General features: G+C 43.9%; 1 protein-coding gene across 9 annotated transcripts in view; it reads right to left on the bottom strand.

Moving 5' to 3' along the window:
• LOC132402265 (cytochrome P450 2C38-like) overlaps window positions 1-21,108 on the bottom strand; it is a 265,261-nt gene that overhangs the window by 151,890 nt on the left and 92,263 nt on the right. For 8 of the 9 annotated variants that reach the window (XM_059985077.1, XM_059985081.1, XM_059985079.1 and 5 more), the window contains one exon: window positions 19,713-20,948. The exons of the other annotated variant lie outside the window; for it this stretch is intronic. In XM_059985077.1, the coding sequence (XP_059841060.1) occupies window positions 20,821-20,948 (128 nt within the window). In that variant the 3' untranslated portion in view covers window positions 19,713-20,820. Of the gene's footprint in view, window positions 1-19,712; window positions 20,949-21,108 lie in introns of those variants that run through there. 9 annotated transcript variants of the gene reach the window in all.

Here is a 21,108-nt window from a genome sequence, read left to right on the forward strand (position 1 = left end):
TTTCTGGTTCTTCAGATAGGAAACTTGCTGAGTCAGAATGGACAAGTGGGGTTCCAATCAATATAACTCTAGGTTACTATGGATAACAGAATAATCTCAGGATCTAGAATGAGGAAATCTGCTCCAATTCATTCAGTGGGATTGGATTATTTTACAAAACAAAACTTGTCACTGCACTAAAGCCTTGATACAATCTCCAATCCTGTTAACTATTCTAACAGAATCAGAATCGAGTTTAATGTCACTGACAAACACTGTGAAATTTGTTGTTCTGTGTCAGCAGTACAGAGCAGAAGTCACAGTGCGGGCAATTATTAAACTGATCTTGAATATGTTGATAACATTTTCTCCAGTAACCCAAAACACAGATTAAACATTGTATCAAACCGGCATTTACTCGATAAGGTAACATCATCAAATCAGAAATACTCCCACAATAGGTAATATCTTCTCCATGTCCACTCTATCCAGGCCTTTCATTGAATGGCAGATTTCAATTCGGTCATAAGATAAAGGAATTTAATCAGGCCATTCATTCAGCCCATTGAGTCTGCTCTGCCATTCCATCATGGCTGATTTATTGTACTTAACTCCATTCTCTTGCTGTCTCACCATAACATTTAACACCCTTACTAATCAAGAACATATCACCCTCTGCTTTAAATATTCCCAATGAATTGCCCTCCTCAGGTGTCTGTGGCACTGAATTCCACAGATTCACTACCCTTCAGCTGAAGAACTATGCCTCCTCATGTTTGTTCTAAAGGGACATCCTTGTGTACAGAATCTGTGCCCTCTGGTCCTACTTCCTCTTCTAAACTGCTCTATCTTGGCCTTTCAATATTCAATAGGTGTCTGTCACAACCACAGCACAGCACAGCAGATACGGCAATTGCACTCGTGAACATGCACATGTCAGCTAATAATTAATTTATTGTGGTGGTATTTAACTCCATTATTTTCTTCATAGCGGTCGTTGAGACTTGGGCAAAGCACAGCAACGTTTCACTGTCTGTTGCATTCGATCTTGCCTGAGAAATTGTACTGTGGAGTTGATTGACTCTGAAAACTGGCAGTATTCCTTTATATTTAGTTATTCCTTTAAACCGTAGTGTTGGCTTTGTTTTCCATTTGAGAGTTTTAGTTAACGGTCCTGTTTGGCCTAGCATTTATTGTTTCCTTTTCCCTCTGACTCTGTTTCCATTAAATTCTGTGAACTATCAACCCGCTTCAGAGTCTTTTGGCCTGCACTTGGGCCATATCTGTAAGTAGTGACCGGTTTCAGTTAGATGCTCCCTGATTCTTCTATACAACAATGAATACAGGCCAGAGCCATCAAACAGGCTGCATACATTATCATTTCATTTTCTCTTCCTTAGGTAGGCAACTTGTGGAGTCATCACAGAAATTTTGGGTTTCTAATCCATATAACTCTGGGATGCTGTGGATGATTGAATAATCCCAGTATCTGTGTTGAGGAACTGAGCTCCAATTCATTCAGTGAAGTTGGATCACTTTACAAAACAAAACTGTCACCCCACTAAACCCTTGATACAATCTCCATTCCCATTAACAATTCTAACAAGATCAGAATTGGGTTTAATGTCACAGACATACGCTGTGAAATTTGTTTTATGGCACCGGTACAGAGCAGAAGTCACAGTGCGGGCAATTATTAAACTGGCCTTCCATTTACTCATCATATTTGCTTCAGTTACCCAGAACACAGATTAAACATCCGATCAAACTGGCACCTGTTCAATGAAACAAACAGAATCACTGCCAGAGATGGAGTGAATGATTTGAAGAGGAGTCAACGTGGAAGAGTTCAAAGCACTTCCACCGAACCCAGTTGCAAGGTTAGATTGCTCCAAAGGCAGAACTGGTGTGGTGAGATCGGGAACATCTTCAGGCTGGGTGACCCAAGTGTATTGGGACGCCAGGTTTCAGATCCTAGAATGTGGAACTACTCAGTGCTTGGACAATTTAAACAATGGCCCAGATAGAATGGAAGCGCAAGGGTCGAGTTGAGTTAGCTTGCTCTCCTGCAAATGTTTATTCCTTTCTCAGTGGCTTTTGTTTTTTTTATTGGGTTATTCGGGTTTCTTGCCTTGTGACTGTCTGGAAGGAGACAAATTTCAAGGTGTATAGCTCATACATTCTTTGCTAACAAATGTGCTTTGAATGTTCCAAAAAGGGAAGCATAACTGGTTATGGGGGACAGAGTGGAATGGTTAGGGTTGGGGAAAATAGAGGAGTGGATAGGGTTGGGGGGAAAGAGGTGGTGGGGATTGGGGGAGAGAGAGGAGTAGCTGGTGTTGGTGATGGAGAGAAGTGGCTGTGCTTTGGCGACAGAGAAAAAGGGGTTGGGGTAAAGGGACAGAGAGAAGGAGTTGAGGTGAGAGAGAAGGGGTCAGGGACAGAAAGAAAGGGTTAGGGGATAGAGGAATGGTTGGGGTTGAGGCAGTGAGAAGTGGTTGTGGTTGAGGTCAGAAAGGAGTGGATTGGGAAGAAGAAAGAGATAGGTTTGGGGACAGAGAAGGATGGTTGGCATTGAGGGACAGAGGACAGCGTTTGGGGTTGCGGACAGAGTGGAGGGGTTAGAACTGAAGACAGAGAGAAGTCTTTAGGCTTGGAGGATAGAGGATAGATGGTTCGTGGTTGGGAGACGGGCAGGGTTGAGGCTTGAGGACGGAGAGGAATGATTGAATATGTGGGAGAGAGGAGTGGTTGGGGTTGTGGGGCAGGGAGAAGTGGTTGGGGTTGGGTGACAGAGAGAAGGGGTTGTGGTGGTGGGTCAGAGAGAATGGGTTGGGGACACAGGGAAGGTGTTGTGGTTGGAGGACAGACGGAAGTGGATGGGTTGAAGGATAGGACATATTGGGGTTGGGAACAGAAATGAATGGTTGGCAATGAGGGACTGTGGGGAGTGGTTGGGTTTAGGGTACAGAGAGAAGTGGATGGGATTGGGGGAGAGAGAGGAGGGGATGGGGTTGGGGGACAGAGAGAAATAGTTGGGGTTTGAGCATCAGTATGGAATGGATGGGGTTGTGGAAAGAGAGGAAGTGTTGGCATTGAGGGACAGAAGTGAATTGTTGGGGTTGAGGGACAAAAAGGAGGTGTTGGAGACAGAGAGATTTGGTTGGGTTCGGGATACAGAGACAAATGGTGGTATTGGTGGAAAGGGTGGAACGGTTGGGGGACAGAGAGGAATGGTTGGGGTTGGAGGACAGAGAAGATTGGTTGGTGTTGAGGAACAGAGGAGAGTGGTTCAGTTTGGTTACAGAGAAGTGGTTGGAATTGGGGTACAGAGAGAAGTGCTTGGGGTTGTGGGGAGAGAGAGGAGTGGTTGGGGTTGTTGGACAGAGAAAAGAGATTGGGGTAGAGAGAGGAGTGGTTGGACAGAGCAGAGTGATTGGGGTTGGGGGTCAGAGGAATGATTGGGCTTGGGGACAGTGAGAAGTGGTTGGGCTTGGAGCATCAGAGAGGAGTGGATGGGGTTGAGGAAGGAGTGAAAGTATTGGCGTTGAGGGACAGAGAGGAGAGGTTAGGTGGGGACAGAGAGAAATTGTTGGGTTTGGGATACAGAGACAAATGGTTGGTATTATTGGAAAGAGTGGAAGGATTGGGATTGAGGGACAGAGAGGACTAGTTAGGGTAATGAAATGCTCTGGGCCTCGACCACACTGCCCAGTGATTTGCTCTAGGACACGTCTTTCTGCAGGCAAGGGTAAAAACTAGCGACCCCCACAGTGAATGACATCTCGAGGATGACAATAGACAATAGACAGTACGTGCAGGAGTAGGCCATTTGGCCCTTCTAGCTTGGTAGTTACCCACCAGTTCAGCGTGTCCTGGGGGTGTTGACGGTCTATGCAAGCTCAGAGTTTGAGGCCTAAAGATCAAAGTCCGGCAAATGGCAAGTCTTGGGGCAACACACAGAGGTCAAAGTTGGAGGTCAAATCCAGCAATCAGTCCGGGGTTGCTATGTCCGGTAGTCAGAGGTCTGACGTCAGTGAGTCCACACAAGGGACTAGAGGTTGTGGAGACCTAATATCAGCAAGTCTGAGAGTCCGGGGCCAAGGACTGCCGATCGGAGGCCGACCTGAGGTTGGAGACCTGTTTGTGAGAGTGGGTGGGAGGGTGGAAAAGCGGCTGGCATGTTGAGCTGTTCTGCTGAAGACTGCGGGCATGCTATGCTGGGACCGGAGAGTTGGTGAAACCTGCAGGCTTTTCCCAGCACATCCTTATGTTGTGTAGGCTTTTAACACAAATGACGTATTTCACTGTATGTTTCAATGTACAGGTGAAAAAGAAATGAATCTGAATCTTCAGTGAGCATTTTCACAGTCGGCAGACTGAAAGACGAGTAGACTTGTGCATTGTTAAAATATAGAAACATAGAAAACCTACAGCACAATACAGGCCCTTCAACCCACAATGCTTTACAAAACGTAATTACTTAGAAATTACATAGGCTTACCCACAGCCCTCTGTTTTTAGACAATAGACAATAGGTGCAGAAGTAGACCATTCGGCCCTTCGAGCCTGCAGCGCCGTTTTGAGATCATGGCTGATCATCTACTATCAATACCCGGTTCTTGCCTTGTCCCCATATCCCTTGATTCTAGTTCTATCTAGTTCCTGTTTTCTGAGCTCCATGTACCTATCCGGGAGTCTCTTAAGAGAACTTATTGTATCCACCTCCACCACCGTTGACGGCAGCCCATTCCACATACACACCACTCTCTGTGTAAAAAAAAAAATTACGCCTGACATCTCCTCTGTACCTACATCCAAGCACATTAAAACTGTGACCTCTCGTGATAGCCATTTCAGCCCTGGGAAAAAGCCTCTGACTATCCACATGATCAATGCCTCTCCTCATCTTATACACCTCTATCAGGTCACCTCTCATCCTCCGTCGCTCCAAGGAGAAAAGGCCAAGTTCATTCAATCTATTTTCATAAGCATGCTCCCCAATCCAGGCAACATTGTTGTAGATCTCCTCTGCACCCTTTCTATGGTTTCCACATCCTTCCTATACTACTGTGACCAAAACTGAGCACTGTACTCCAAGTGGGGTCTGACCAGGGCTCTATACAGCTGTAACATTACCTCTCGTCTCTTAAACTCAATCCCATGATTGATGAAGGCCAATGCACCATATGCCTTCTTAACCACGGAGTCAACTTGTGCAGCAGCTTTGAGTGTCCTGCGGACTCAGACCACAAGATCCCTCTGATCCTCCACGCTGCCAAGATTATTCCCTAAACAATACAGTATAACAACTATTTACATAGCATTTACATTGTATTAGGTATAATCTAGAGATGATTTAAAGTATACAGGAGGATGTGCGTAGGTCCTGAGCTTCCCCCGGGACCCAATGTCCACCCACACTGAGACAGGTTAATTATCAATTTCCTGAAATCCGAAAAATTCTGAATTCCAAAATGCAATTTGCCCCAAGGATTTCGGATCAGGGATTGTTGACCTATCAAAATGAACCATCTCACACTTATCCGGGTTGAACTCTATCTGCCACTTCTCAGCCCAGTTTTGCATCCTATTGCTGTCCCACTGTAACCTCTGACAGCCCTTATTAACCCATTCCGCCGCATCCTCATTCAGGTCATTTATAAAAATCACAAAGAGAAGGGGTCCCAGAACAGATCCCTGAGGCACACCACTGGTCACCAACCTCCATGCAGAATATGACCCTTCTACAACCACTCTTTGCCTTCTGTGGGCAAGCCAGTTCTGGATCCGCAAAGCAATGTCCCCTTGGATTCCATGCTTCCTTACTTTCTCAATAAGCCTTGCATGGGGTACCTTATCAAATGCCTTGCTGAAATCCATATAAACTACATCTACTGCTCTAGCTTCATCAATGTATTTAGTCCAGGGGTGGGCAAACTTTTTGACTTGTGGGCCACAATGGGTTCTAAAATTTGACAGGGGGGCCGGACCAGGAGCAGATGGACAGAGTGTTTTGGTAATAGGTAATACACCTCATAAGAGAAAATAAAATATCATGGGATATGTAGAAAACATGTGCTTTAATTTCAATTGAAAATGAACAAATGCATTACAACAAAATATCTGTCTTTGAAGTCCCATGGTATTTAGCTATTTATTGAAGTGACTTTTAAAGCACTGAAAATTAAATGAATAAAATACAGCTTTTTTTAATAGTAACAGTTATTATTTTAAAGCACTGAAAATTCTGTTATCCTTCAAGATATTATCATCATCACTCTCCTCCTGACTGTCTTTATTTCAAAAACGGTAGGAGATGCAGGTCTACTTGTCCTGCTCCTTCTTATTCAATTGTCCCCTGCACCAAAACTCAACAACGACCAGCACAAAGACAGAACAATGACAGCGCGCCAGTATGCAGAGCGCGTTATTTGATCTGGAGCGCATTTTTTATTTTGAGAACGTACGTGCACCTGCGTACTGCTCATGTCCATCACTTAACAGAAATGACATGTAACATGTAAGGCTTATTGAAAAAAATATTTTCAAATGCATTTTTTACATAACACAATGAAGAAACTTATTTTTAATTTCAGTGGGAACACTGTTGTTGGTCTCCCTTTTTAGCCAGCGCATCAAAGTCTGGATTTAGTTTTGTTGTGGCGATTCTCAGGATGGATCTGAGGTGTTGGTCAGTTAACTTGGATCTGTGGCTGGCTTTGTTGATGTTCATGACGCTGAACGCCCGTTCACACAAATAGGTCGAGCCGAACAAAGAGTAAAGTGCAAATGTGGAGTAATACGCTGCTCCTCAACAAAGGTCAATGTATATAGAGTGCGTCATCTATTGCGAAAACGCCAGAATTGCAGGGAAAAAACGTTAACAAGGTTTATTAATATAATTTCATCAAGTTCTGCGGGCCGGATTAAAAAGATTAACGGGCCGCATATGGCCCGCGGGCCATAGTTTGCCCATGCCTGATTTAGTCACATCCTCAAAACATTGAATCAGGCTTGTAAGGCATGACCTGCTTTGACAAACCTATTCCTAATCATATCATGCCTCTCCAAATGTTCTGAAATCCTGCCTCTCAGGATCTTTTCCATCAACTTACCAACCACTGAAGTAAAACTCATTGGTCTATAATTTCCTGGGCTATCTATATTCCCTTTCTTGAATAAGGGAAGAACATCTGCGATCCTCCAATCCTCCGGAACCTCTCCCAAGAATTACAATAGTTTGGGAGCAACAGCATGGTTAATAGCCATCCAAAATTAGATCTGAAGTCAAAACTGCAAAAATTTTGCATTAAGTTACAAAGTACATTGCAAAAAATATTACATTGGTGATACCCATTGTAAATCAGGGGACTGCTTCACTGAGCACCTCCGGTCCATCTGCCAAAAGCGAAACTTCCTGATGGCCAAATATTGAAATTCCTGTTCATTCTGACACATTGGTTCATGGTGACCTCTTGTGCCAAGAAGAGACCATCTCAAGGCGGAGGAGCTACACCTGATGTTCTGTCTGGGTAGTTTCCAACCTGATGGCATGAATATCAATTTCTCCTTCCGGTAAGATGTTCTTTCCATCCCCCTCTGCCCCTCCTCTCTTTTGTTCCTTGCACTGGCCTCCTCACCTGTCTCCCCTCCCCCTTCCCTTTCTCCTATGGTTCACCTTCCTCTCCAGCCGTTTATCTTTCCCACCCACTGGGCTTCATCCATTACCTTCCAGCTATCCTCCTTCCCTTCTCCCCACCTTCTCATTCTGGCGACATTCCCCTTCCTTTCCAGCCCTGAAGAAGGGTCTTGGCCCAAAGCATCAACTCTTTATTCATTTCCATAGATGCTGCCCGACCTACTGAGTTCCTCCAGCATTTTGTGAGTGTTGTTTGAATTTAAATGCACTCCCTCTTTCTTGCTGATAAATAATTAATGTTGATCCTGAATATCTCAGTTTCACTTTTACATTGACCACCTGAGTCTCAGATGAAAATATGTTCACTCTTAACTTCAGGAACTCTCACAAACCACTGTAAAGAGACATACCTGTAACAAGGGGCTACTCAAACTGTGGGTAATTTCTGCAACCAGCTCCATCAGCCAGAGAAATTATTTAACCGTAATCAAATCGTTTTCCAAAGGTGATGGAACAGGTGATGTTTGACGTTGCACTTTGCAGGAGAATGTTTGGGTTGAAAGGTTCACCTGGTTCAATTAAAGAGGCCATTTAAAAAGTCATAGGGCATTAAAACGAAATTTTGGGGCAGGTCAAAATGCTTTTTGGACATTAAACACAAGAGATTCTGCAGATCCAAAGCAACACATACAAAATGCTGGAGGAGCTCAGCAGGTCAGATAGCAACTATGCAAATGAATAACTGGTCAGCATATTGGGTCAAAAACCCTTCGTCGGGACTGGAAAGGAAGAGGGGAAAGCCAGAATAAGGAGCTGTGGGGAGGGGAAGGAGGACAGGCTAGAAGGTGATAGGTGAAGTCAGCTGGGTGGGGATGGGGGTGTTGAAATAAGAACCAAGCACTGGTGAAGAAGTAATCTGTAAGGAGAGGAGTGAACCACAGGATAAAGGGAAGGAGGGGGGCACCAGGGAGAGGTGAGAGGCAGGTAGAAGGGAAGAGGTAGGAAGACATTCTGAAGAATAACCTTCAACACCTTCTTATTCTTGCATCTCCCCTTTCCTTTCCAGTCCTGATGAGCGGTCTCGGCCAGAAATGCCAACTGTTTATTCCTCTCCATAGATGCTGCCTCACCTGCTGAGTTCCTCCAGCATTTTGTGTGTGGTGTTATAGATATTAAATACATCTCTGTTCAAAAGAACTCAATTAGTTATTTGATACAGCTCTGGTGAGGCCTCATTTTGAGTACTGTCAGCAGTTTTGGGCCACTTTCCTATGAAAGCATATGCAGACATTGGAGAGGGTCCTATCGTATGAAAACCGTTTACTGCCTCCGAGACTGTACTCACTGGAATTCAGAAGAATGGGGGCGACCTCATTGAAACCTATGGAATGTTGAAAAGCCTCGAGAGAGTAGATGAGGAGAGGATGTTTCCTGTCGTGGGGGGAGGGGGGGGGTTGTGAGAGTCTGCGACCAGAGGACACAACCTCAGATTGCAGGGACACCCTGTTAGAATGGAGAGGAGAAGGGATTTTTTAAGAATGGCAATTCTGTGGAATTTGTTGCCACGGGCGGCTGTGGAGGCCAGGTAATCGGATATATTTAGGACAAATAAAAACTCATATTGCTGGCAGAACTCAGCAGGCCAGACAGCATCTAAGGGAAGAGGTATTGACGACGTTTTGGGCCGAAACCCTTCATCAGGAGTGAAGTAACATGGGGTGGTCGAAGGGGGATACCAAGTGGGGGGAGGGATGAAGTAGAGAGCTGGGAAGTGATAGGCTGAAGGGAAATGGGCTAGGGGGAAGGTGGAGAATTATGGGAAATAAAAGAGAAAGAAAGGAAGGGCTGGGGTGAGGGGGGAGAAAAGAGCGAGAAAGAGAACCAGACTAAAATTATAGATAGGGATGGGATAGGGTGGGGGGGCAGTGGTATCAATGAAGGTCTGTGAGTTGAATGTTCATGCTGGCAGGTAGGAGGCTACCTAGGCAGGAGATAAGGTATTGCTCCATCGACCTGTGTGTGGCCTCATCTTGACGGTAGAGGAGGCCATGGACAGACATATCGGAGTGGGAGCGGTCTGTGGAATTGAAGTGTGTGACCAGAGGGAGATCCCGCCACTGCTGGAGGACCGAGCGCCTGTGTTCGGTGAAACGGTCTCTCAGTCTGCAGCGGGTCTCCCCAATGTATAAATGGTCACATCGATTGCACCGGATACAGTATATCACCCCAGTTGACTCACAGGTGAAGTGGTGCCTCACCTGAAAGGACTGTCTGGGGCCTGGGATGGTGGTGAGGGAAGAAGTGTGGGGGCAGGTGTAGCACTTCTTCCATTTGCAGGGATAAGTGCCTGGAGGGAGGTCGGTGGGGAGGGAGGGGGGGGGATGAATGGACAAGGGAGCCGCGTAGGGAGCGATCCCTGCGGGAAGCTGAGAGTGGGGGGGAGGGGAAGATGTGGCTGGTGGTGGGATCCCATAGGAAGTGGCGGAGGATTATACATTGGATCTGTAGGCTGGTAGGGTGATAGGTGAGGACCAGGGGGACTCTATCTCTGGTGGGCTGGTGGGGGGATGGGATGAGGGCACAGGTGCATGAAATACAGGAGATGCGATGGAGGACAGAGTTGATAGTGGATGAAGGGAAGCCCCTTTCTTCAAAAATTGTCCCCCTGGTCCTCACCTATACATTGGGGAGACCTGCCGCAGACTGGGAAACTGTTTCACCGAACACCGGCGCTCAGTCCTCCAGCAGTGGCGGGATCTCCCTCTGGTCACACACTTCAATTCCACAGACCTCTCCCACTCTGATATGTCTGTCCATGGCCTCCTCTACCGTCAAGATGAGGCCACACACAGGTCGATGGAGCAATATCTTATCTCCTGCCTAGGTAGCCTCCTACCTGCCAGCATGAACATTCAACTCACAGACCTTCATTGATACCACTGCCCCCCCCCCTTATCCCATCGCTATCTATAATTTTAGTCTGGTTCTCTTTCTCTCTCTTTTCTCCCCCCTCACCCCAGCCCTTCCTTTCTTTCTCTTTTATTTCCCATAATTCTCCACCTTCCCTCTAGCCCATTTCCCTTCAGCCTATCACTTCCCAGCTCTCTACTTCATCGCTCCCCACACTTGGTATCCCCCTTCAACCACCCCATGTTACTTCACTCCTGATGAAGGGTTTCGGCCCAAAACGTCGTCACTACCTCTTCCCATAGATGCTGTCTGGCCTGCTGAGTTCTGCCAGTATTTTGTGTTTTTATTTGTTTCCAGCATCTGCAGATTCACTCGTATATTTAAGACAAAGGTGGATACATTCTTGATTAGTCAGGGCATGAAGGAATATGGGGAAAACACAGTTCCTCTAGTGCTGTAGTGACAAACCTTTCTTATCCCTGAAGCTTGTGACCAGAAACTGGGCTTCTTCCTAAATCCTCTCCTCAACTCATTTTTTCCCCATTCCAAAATTCCTCAAGGTGCTGAGAGTGAATCTCTGAAGCTGCTTCCATCTCTCGCCACTGCTGAAGTTAATTCCTGCAAGAGAGATCTTCGGTTAATATCCCTTGAAAGGAGGTTGTCTATATTCTGGTGACCAGTTTCTTAACCTAATTAACCAGTTTCCCAATTTATTCTTTACCTTTCCTTACAACTGCCAAGATATTCTAAGCTCCTCATCTCAATGCTCATTCTTCTAGGTAGGAATTGCAACTATAGAATTCCACAGTTAAATCAGCTGGTGTTCCTGGTCACCAAACACAGCACAGGATTTCCCTGATCAGATGTCACAAGATCAACAAATAGGAACTGTAAAAGAATGGGAGAGGTTCACAAGAATTATCTCAGAAATTAAAGGGTTAATTGATGAGGAGCACTTGATAACTCTAGCACTGTACTTACTGGATGATCTCAGGAATTGTAGGGTTAATGTTTGAGGTGCATTTGATAACTCTGGGCCTGTACTTGTTGGGAGTTTAGAAGAATGAGGAGGGATCTTACTGAAACCTATCAAATATGGAAAGGCCTGGAGTGGACGTGGAGAAGATTTATCTATTTATTTATTGAAATACTGTGCAGAATAGGCCCTTCCAGCTCTTTGATCACATCACCCAGCAATCCCCCGACTTAACACTCGCCCAATCACAGGGCAATTTACAACGATCAATTAACCTACCAAATGAAGACCAACTTTGGACTGTGTGAGGAAACCAGAGCACCTGGAGAAAACCTACGCAGTCATGGGGAGAACGTACAAACTCCTTACTGTTAGTGACGTGAATTGAAGCCAGATCACTGGTGCTGTGAAGCATTGTGCTAACAACTACACTACCATGCCGCCCATGGTAATGATGTTGCCTATATTGGGGAAGTCTAGGACCAGAGGTCACAGCCTCAGTATAGGACATTCCTTAGAACAGAGATGATGAGTAATTTCTTTAGCCAGGAAGGGGTGAATCTGTGGAATTTGTTGCCACAGACAATTATATATTTAAAGGTACCAGTCCAGGTAAAATGGAGCAGATAAGATTTAATGTGTGGCTCAAATCATGGTGTAGGCTAGAGGGGCTTAGGCTTATGGGACATTTGGGTGCCTTTTAGGGCTGATGGAACCGGTAACACTGGGACTGGTTGGATTTGAACTGAAGGGGCACTAATGTACTGAGCAGGTGTATGCTTCAGTTAGCTGAGATCTGTTTACACTAGGGAATGAGGAGCAGGGTACTAGGAAGAGGCTGGGCTCAACTGTTTAAACATCATCGTGGAGAATAACATATTAGGACATAAACCAATTATAGGCTTCAAAAATATAAAAACTTCAGTAATAGACTGGGGATGGCCTGTATAAATGCAAGATGTATTAAGAATAAATGAGCTGGAATTATATGCTAGTGTGTATAAATAAGATACAACAGCAATAACTGAACCTGGCTGACCTCAAAGGATGGTGATGAATATAGTATTAAAGAATATATTTTGTTTAGTAAAGTTAGGCAAGATGGTAAAGGTGGTGGAGGAGCCACATACATAGAGAGAATTTAAACATGAGGCTCCTTGTGATAGAAGATGAATCGAGACTTAGTGAAGATATCTGGGTGAGAGTCTATACATTACTAAAATTCTCATTCTGTTTATCTGTTTGTGCCCTCAAATTAGCCCAAAAGGTGCATTAAAGCGGCACTTTTTTGACTAAATGGACTTAAAGTGCGCTAACTTACAGAATGCATGCGAAGATCGGGGTTATATTCATGTAAAATTGCTCACACGTCAGCGGGCCCCGCTTTCCACACCCGATTCCAGCTTCCATGGAAACGGCGATGCGACACCACGACGCATGCGCGCGGCCAGCCTCACCAGCGCCTCACGATACACACGGCAGCGACACCAAGCGGAGAAAAAGGGCAGGGCGGCTCTATTTCGAGCGGTCACATTCCGCTAAACACCATCAGCATGTGCAAGATTGGGACCCATCAGTAAGAGATAATTAAATCGTCTTGTAATTTGAGACACCCATCAAACCCTTTGCTGCAGTCAAAGGACAGTGGCGACTATATCACGCCCATTTAGGACAGCGCCAACCGCATCATCAAGAGAAATCAGCATCCTGGAGGCTTTGGTGTTACTGCTTCGTATCTTTTATCCAGCATTAGGGTAAAAAAATATGGTCAGCCTAATTATGCTGCGTGGAAAGAAAAGGGGGACATTATGGCCAAGAGATTATGCCAAACGTCATCGGGAAGCGGCAAGGAGAGGGAGAGAACAAGAATCAGATGACGCCGGGGCTGCATGACTCCAGGATCAAAGAGTCAGGACAAAAAAGATGAGAGAAGAAGAGGCAGAGGAGAAGAGGAATGCACATCTCCAAAATGACAACAACTGGAGGAGAGAACAAGAATCGGATCAGGCCAGGGCCAAATGACTCCAGGATCAGAGAGAAAGAACAAATGGTAGAAAGACGAAGGAACAAAGGATGAAAGGGTTACGTGTCTCCAGAATGACAAAAACAGACATAGAAGGAGGAGAGAGGAAGAGAGAGGAGAAAAGGAAAGATCAGCTCAAGAATATGCGGCAAAGAGTAATTATTGCAAAAGTTGCTGAAGACGACAATGCCTGCTTTCAATGACAATACTTCGACAGAGAAAGGGCAAGGCAAAATGCACGACTCACATGCTGTAACATCTCTGCTGATGTTGGTACGATGACCAGAGCATACCCTCACTGTTGTCCCTTCCTATTCACTGGAGAAACCGCAACTTTCTTCTGCTGTATGAAGGGAAAGGTCAAGATAGGCAATTTGCAACTTCTACCCAATGAACTCCTCAATTTATACAGCTATGATGAACCTATTGCAAATGAATTCGGGAAGAACATCAGACAATACAATTGCCTCTTCCAAATGACATCCTTTGGCACCAAAGAAGTCCTTCAAATGAGGAACGGATGGAATCCTTCTGTGATTATTCAAGGCCAAATCCATCATTACATCGGACGTTTAATGCCAGACCCCAACCAGCAAGCCTGATTCCTTTAAATTTACTTCATGGATCCTCAAGACAGTGTTGAATTGAGAATGGGGATACCACAGAATGATGGAACTCAACTTGAGATTGTTGAATTATTCAAAAACCTACGACAACAACAAAACCCGGACATTGCGTCCCTTGAAGCATGCCGGAGGTGTCCATTGTCATTGATCCTGACTGCAGGCCGGCATTTGAACATAAGAGGAGATTTAATGCACAGATTGCCAACGAAGTCTCTGTCATTATAACGAACAGCACCGAACCTGAAGCAAGATCACGGCACATTGTGTTGAAAGAACGAGGAGGTGATTTGCAGATAATTTCAGAGTCCCATCGCTCATACGACAGCTTTCAATATGTACTTTTCTTTCCACTAGGAGACGATGGCTGGCATCATCAACTCCGAATGATGAACAACAAGAAACTGATGGCAATGCGTTATTATGCATATCGAATAATGAACCATGAGAATGAGTTTAATAACCTTCTCAGAGGAGGACGTCTATTCCAACAATACTTGGTCGATATGGCTGCTAAGATTGCAGGCGTTAAGGCTGAGCTACATTCGAATGAATCGAGCAACCTTGAGATCAACAACGTACAGAGGCCTGAGCGATGCATTGAATGATGATGATGATTTCAGAAGCATCAGAAGGCGCATCATCCTCTCCTCAACACGCAACATGTATTGATTTCATCTACCCGACATTCGGCAATCCTGCAGAACTGTTCTCGAGGAATTCTATCTTGGTTCCCCTCAATGAAATGATGTGAAAAATAAACTTCACATGCATTAGACACTTCCCTGGAAACATGAAAGAATACTTTGTTCCTTCAATGCCATAAGTGAAGGAGCTAACACCACTTATTTTCCAACAGAATTCCTTGATTCAGTTGAACTCTCTGGATTGCTGCCACATAAACTGGAATTGAAGAGGGGATCTCCCATCATTTCAATGAGGAACTTGGATCCACCAAGGCTTTGCAAAGGAACGCAAATGATGGTAGAAGAACTGCACGACAATCTCATCGTAGCAAAGATAAACATTGGTGCGTTCAAAGATGACACTGTCACAATCCCAAGAATTACACTCAGTTTATCAGAAGGGGAAGATGTCTCTCTTCAGCGGAGCCAGTTCCCGATACAGTCATGCTTTGCTATGACTATACATAAGGTGCAAGGCCAAACCATGGAGAATGTGTTGATTTATCTGGAGAAACCGGTATTGCAGCATGGTCAGCTGAATGTGGCTTTAAGCAAGGGAACAAAGAAATGAAAATGTTAGCGTATTCTTGAAGGGTGGCAGATCAACCAGAAATGCAGTCATCAAAAGTGTTGTTCGTTAAATGAGGAGGAGCTATATTATTCTTGCTACGGGTCTTTCTTCTTTAATAAACTGAGCTTTTCTTCTTTAATTTCCAAAGCAAAACAATAGCAATAACATTCAGGGGAATTTAATGTTCATTCTGGTCACATCTGACTGCACTACCTTTCTCTTAGAATTGAAAGCTATAAGGATAAAGGAATAACATTGGGTGTATGTTATAGACCCTCTCGTGCTGATAGTGATTTTAATAAACAATTATCAGAATGTTGGAAAAGCAAGTACTGAGGGTGATATTATAGTTTTGGGTGACTTTAATTTCCCAAGTATTGAGTGGGAGAACCCAGTGACTCAAGAATTAGAGGAATGTGAATTCATTGAGTTATAATGATTGTTTTTGATCCAATATGTAACTGCACTAACAAGGAGGAAGGCCTGTCTAGAACTGATATTCTGCAACAATCATGATAGAATTTTGGACAAGGAAGTCATTGAGCTTTTAGGATCAAGCAATCATAATATTATTAGTGTTGATGCTTTGTGTAAATACATGTATCAGTAAAATCCAAAACCATTAAATTGAATTTCAGAAAGGCAAAGTTTGTGCAGATGCGACAAAGACTTGAGAAGGTAACTGGAAGGAACTGCTTGACATTGAGTCAGTTGAGAAACAATGGGGTTGATTTAAAGAGGTAATACACACAGTGCAGGAAGTGTTCCTACCCAAGGCCGGGAGAAGCAATAAAAACAATAGATCAACTATATGGATAATTAAAGATATACATAAAATTATTGAAGAAAAGATAGCTATATAAAGAATACAGAAAAAATAGTAATGAAGTTAACCAAAGGGGATTTGAAAATATGAAAGCTATGGTCAAGAGGGCAATTCAGATTGCCAAAAGGCAGGTTGACAAGGATATTGCTGGTAATGCTACAATTGACCCCAAGAGATTTTTTCAATACTTTAATAGTAAAAGAAAAGTCAAGGAGGAAGTGAAGTGCATTAGGAATACCAATAGGGTGATAAATTATGCAGAGAAGGACATAGTGGATACTCTTTGCACATATTTTGCTAAAGTACTCACCCACAAAGATGTTAGCAACATGCCAGTAAGTGCAGAGAAAAATAAGCTTGTTTTAAGTGACTTAGCGATCTTAGAAAGTGAGGTCCTGCTTCAGCTGCAAAGGCTGAAAGTTAATAAATCTCCAGGGCCAGCCAACATATATCCAATGGAACTTAACGAGGTCTGTGATTCTATATACAAATCCCTAAATTGTATTTTTCAAAAGTCAGTGAAGACTGGTGAAATCCCTAAGGACTGGAAATGGGTTAACGTTGTCCCAGTATACAAGAAGGGTGACCATACTGACCCCAGTAACTATAAATCTATAGACCCCAGTAAACTTACTGTGCATCCCAGGTAAGGTAATGGAAACATTAATAAGGAATGAGGTGGAAAAGTAGCTGATAAGAACAAGCATGTTAGCAGACAACCAGCATGGGTTGAGAAAGGTGAAATCATATTTTACTAATATGCTGAAGTTCTGTGAGGAAGCAATTAAAATTTTGATAACAATAGAGTGGTTGACATCATTTATTTGGACTTTCAGAAGGCTTTTGACAAGGTACCGCAGGAGAGGTTAATAATCAAATTACAAAAAGTAGGGATTCAGGGTAAGGTGTGTGAATGGGTGTAGAATTGGCTGTAAAACAGAAAATGAGTTAAGGTGAGAGATTCATTTTCACACCTAGAAGATGTTAATAGTGGGGTTCAGCAGGGAGCAGTTTTGGGGGGCGCTGCTGATTTAATTTGCAAAAAATGATATGGTTTAGCACATAACAAATAAACTGATAAAGTTTACAGATGACATAAAATGGGGGAGATGGACTGATAACATTCGGGCAACAGAATCAATACCAGACTTGGGCAGATGAAGTTTAATGTAAGTAAATGTAAAATACGAGGGGTGATTGATGTTCGTGGCCTGCATTAGAAGGAGATGAGTTATACAGCTTTCACTACATGCACATGCAGTTCAACTCTTTGAGTGATTATGCAGGAAGTTTGAAGTTAATAACCCATCTCCTTCTACCTTAGGCCACAAACTTATCAATCACACCTGCTGTGGCCCACTTTCTGGAGGTCCAAGACGCCGACTTCAACAAAGAAGGGATCTGTATGCTCCACGACCACTGGACTAAGTGTGTAAATGCAGGAGGGGACTATGTTGAAATATAAATGAGCTAGGTTTCTAAAATTGACTCCTTTCTTAGGCCACAAACTTATCAATCACCCCTTGTATTACATATAGGAGGTAGAAATATTAGATATAAATATACAATGGGGATTCTTGAGTTAAAAAAATGCACTCTATGAGAAGGTTTTGGACGTCCTGGTAGACTCATCATGATCAACATCTGGACAATGCATAGAAGCAATTAGGAAGGCTAATAGATTGTTGGGCGATACAATGCTCTCAGTGGAGCTTGCGTCTAGAGATGTTCTCATTAAGCTGTATAACGTGTTTGTGAGGCCGCACCTTGAGTGCTGTACACAGTTTTGGTCTCCATATTTTGTGACGGATGTAAAGGCACTGGAGATAGATCAGAGAAGGACAACAAGACTCTTTCAAGCTCTGCAGGGTATGAGCTATTCAGAAAGATTGAAAGAATTAAATCTTTTTCATCTTAGTAGACGTAGAATGAGAGGAGACAGGACAGAAAGTTCATTATCTTTCAGGGTATAAGTAAGGTGGACGGCAGTCCCGCTGCCACTTCAGAATTAATCCATCAATGAGGACACAGGGTAGTAGGTGGAGACTGGTTAAAGAGAGATTTCAGACAAACATCATGAAGCATTCCTTTACAGTGAGTTGTGGGCACATGGAACAAACTACCTAGTAGTAGCTGAGAGTTGTACCTTAGAGACTTCCAAATCTAAACTTGATAGTTATTTCAGCACACTATGTGAATAGGAATTTGGCAAGCTTTGTTGGCCCAAACAGCCTGATTTTGTCAAAAATATTCTTATGTTGTAAAGCAGAGGTTAATAGGTTCTTGATTAGTCAAGATACCAAAGGTTATGGTGAGAAGGCCATAATGGGATTCAAAGGGATAACAAATCTGTCATTAAGGAATGACAGTGGAGACTCGATAGGCTGAACAGCCTGATTCTGCTCCTATATCTTATGGTCTCATTGAAACCTACCGAATATTGAAAGGCCTAGGCAGTGTTGTCATGGAGAGGATGTTACCTATGGTTGGAGAGTCTAGGACCAGAGATGAAGCCTCAGAATAGAGGGTCATCCATTTAGAACTGAGATGAGGAGGATTTTCTTTAGCCAGAGGGTGGTGAATCTGTGGGATTTGTTGCCACTGGTGGCTGAGGATGCCAGGTTCTTGGGTATATTTAAAGTGGTGGCCGATTAGTCAAAGGCCATAGAGAGAAGGCAGGAGAATGTAGTTGAGAGGGATAATAAATCAGCCATGATGGAATGGTGGAGCAGACTTGTTGAGCCAAATGATCCAATTCTGCTCCCATGCCTCATGGTCTAATTATGGGACAGCACAGTAGCATAATGGTTAACACGATGATTTACAATAGAGGCAACCAGGATTGAATTCCTGCCACTGCCTGTAAGGAGTTTGTACATTCTCTCTGTGACCGTGTGGGTTTCCTCTGGGTTCTCTGGTTTCTTTCTTCAGTCCAAAGACCTACCTGTAGATAGGTAAATTGGTCAGAGTAAATTGTCCCGTGATTAACTCGGGGATTGCTGGTGGCTCAGCTCAAAGTCTGGAAGGGCCCATTCCACACTGTAATCTCAATAAATGAATACCTAAAAATGGGATTGAACACTGGGGGGGGGCACCATTAACCCAGCCTGGTAACCTCTCCAAACTGCCCCCCTCTCCCCACCAGCTCAACGCCTCTCTGCGAGCAGCTGTAAAGCAGGTGACATTTGGGTCTTATGGGTCTGATCAACCCAGCCCATTACAATATCCCGACTCCTATACTCAGTGACCTGACTGATGAAGGCCAGTGTGTGAGCCTCAGGACTCACATCACCAGGTTCAGGAACAGTTACAATCTGTCAACCATCAGGCTCTTGAACCAAGAGGGTAACTTCATTCAACTTCACTTGCCCCATCACTGACATTTTCCCACAACCGATGGACTCACTGTCAAGGACTCTTCATTTCATTTTCTCAATATTCCTTATTTATTTATTAATATCATTTCTTTATTTTTGTATTAGCACAATTTGCTGTCTTCTGCACTCGGGTTGGACACTCAAGTTGGTGCAGTCTTTCATTGGTACTGTTATGGTTATTGTTCTATAGATCTTTTATTGAGTATGCCAACAAGAAAATTAATTTGAAGGTTGCATATGGTGACATGTATGTACGTTGATAGTAAGTTAACTTTGATCTTTGTCTTTGGGGCAGCCCTTCATGTAGATACTAGACGCAACTATTACAAATACCATCAGATGTTGGTGAAGAAACTCCACCAAGTGGATCCTCAATTTCTTCAGTCACTACAGGTTGGCAACATCTTCTCCAGAATCGATTTAACTTTGAAATTGTTGACTTCCTTGTCCATCTGTGTTGCAGCTTTCAACAAACTATGTACTTGTATTCCTGGACAAAATCTGCAAACCTGGAAATCCAGCGCAACACACACACACATACATAATATGCTGAGGGAATGAAGCAGGTCAGGCAGCATCTAAGGAAAGGAATAAACGGTAGACATTTTGGGCTGAGGTTCCATCAGGACTCTGTACTCCTAGGGCAGATTTTGCTGGTGTCTAGTTTTGTTGTTCTGTTGAACATTGTGGGCATGTTATGCTGGTGTCAGAACATGTTGAGGCTGTCCCCAGCTCATCCTTGGGTGTATTGGCTGTTCGCACCAATTACACATTTCACAGTATGTTTCAATGTTCACGTGATGAATCTGAATCTGAGATCCTTCTATTCCACCACACTCCCTAGTGTCCTTCCATTCATTGCACAGATCCTTGGATATATATCAGTATTCCTTCATCAACATCGTCATTATGTGACATGTTATATGATATAAGCAAGCATGGTCCCTTCACCATAACTGTTCTTGGCAGATTTTTCTGCAGAAATATTGTCACTGCCTTCTTTTGGGCAGTGTTTTACAAGATTGATGACCCCAGCAATGATCAATATTTTTCAGACATTGTCTGCCTGGTGTCAGTGGTTCCATAACCAGGACTTGTGATCTGCACCAGCTGCTCATACGACCATCCACCACCTGTTCCCATGGCTCCCATCCCTTACACCTCCTTTGGTAGAGAGGTATCTCAGCCGCGATACCCATGTTCATTGTCACGTTCTAAATCCTGGAACACTCTTCTCAGGCAGCATCGTGGAAGTAACATCAGTGTACAGGATTCTCAGCGCTACCTTCTCAATGGCTTGGGTTTCCACCGGGTGCTCTGGTTTTCTCCCACAGTCTGCAGACAAATGGAATAGTAGGTTAGTAGAACAGAGGGAGCTGAGAATTCATCTGAAATGGTGGCAAATGTCAAGAGGGTTGTGAAAAAGCTTCTGGCATGTTGGCCTTCTTAAATCAAAGTACTGAGTACAGGATATGGGATGGGATGTTACGTTCAA

Source organism: Hypanus sabinus, chromosome 11 (assembly GCF_030144855.1).
Source record: "Hypanus sabinus isolate sHypSab1 chromosome 11, sHypSab1.hap1, whole genome shotgun sequence".
Lineage (NCBI taxonomy): Eukaryota > Metazoa > Chordata > Chondrichthyes > Myliobatiformes > Dasyatidae > Hypanus > Hypanus sabinus.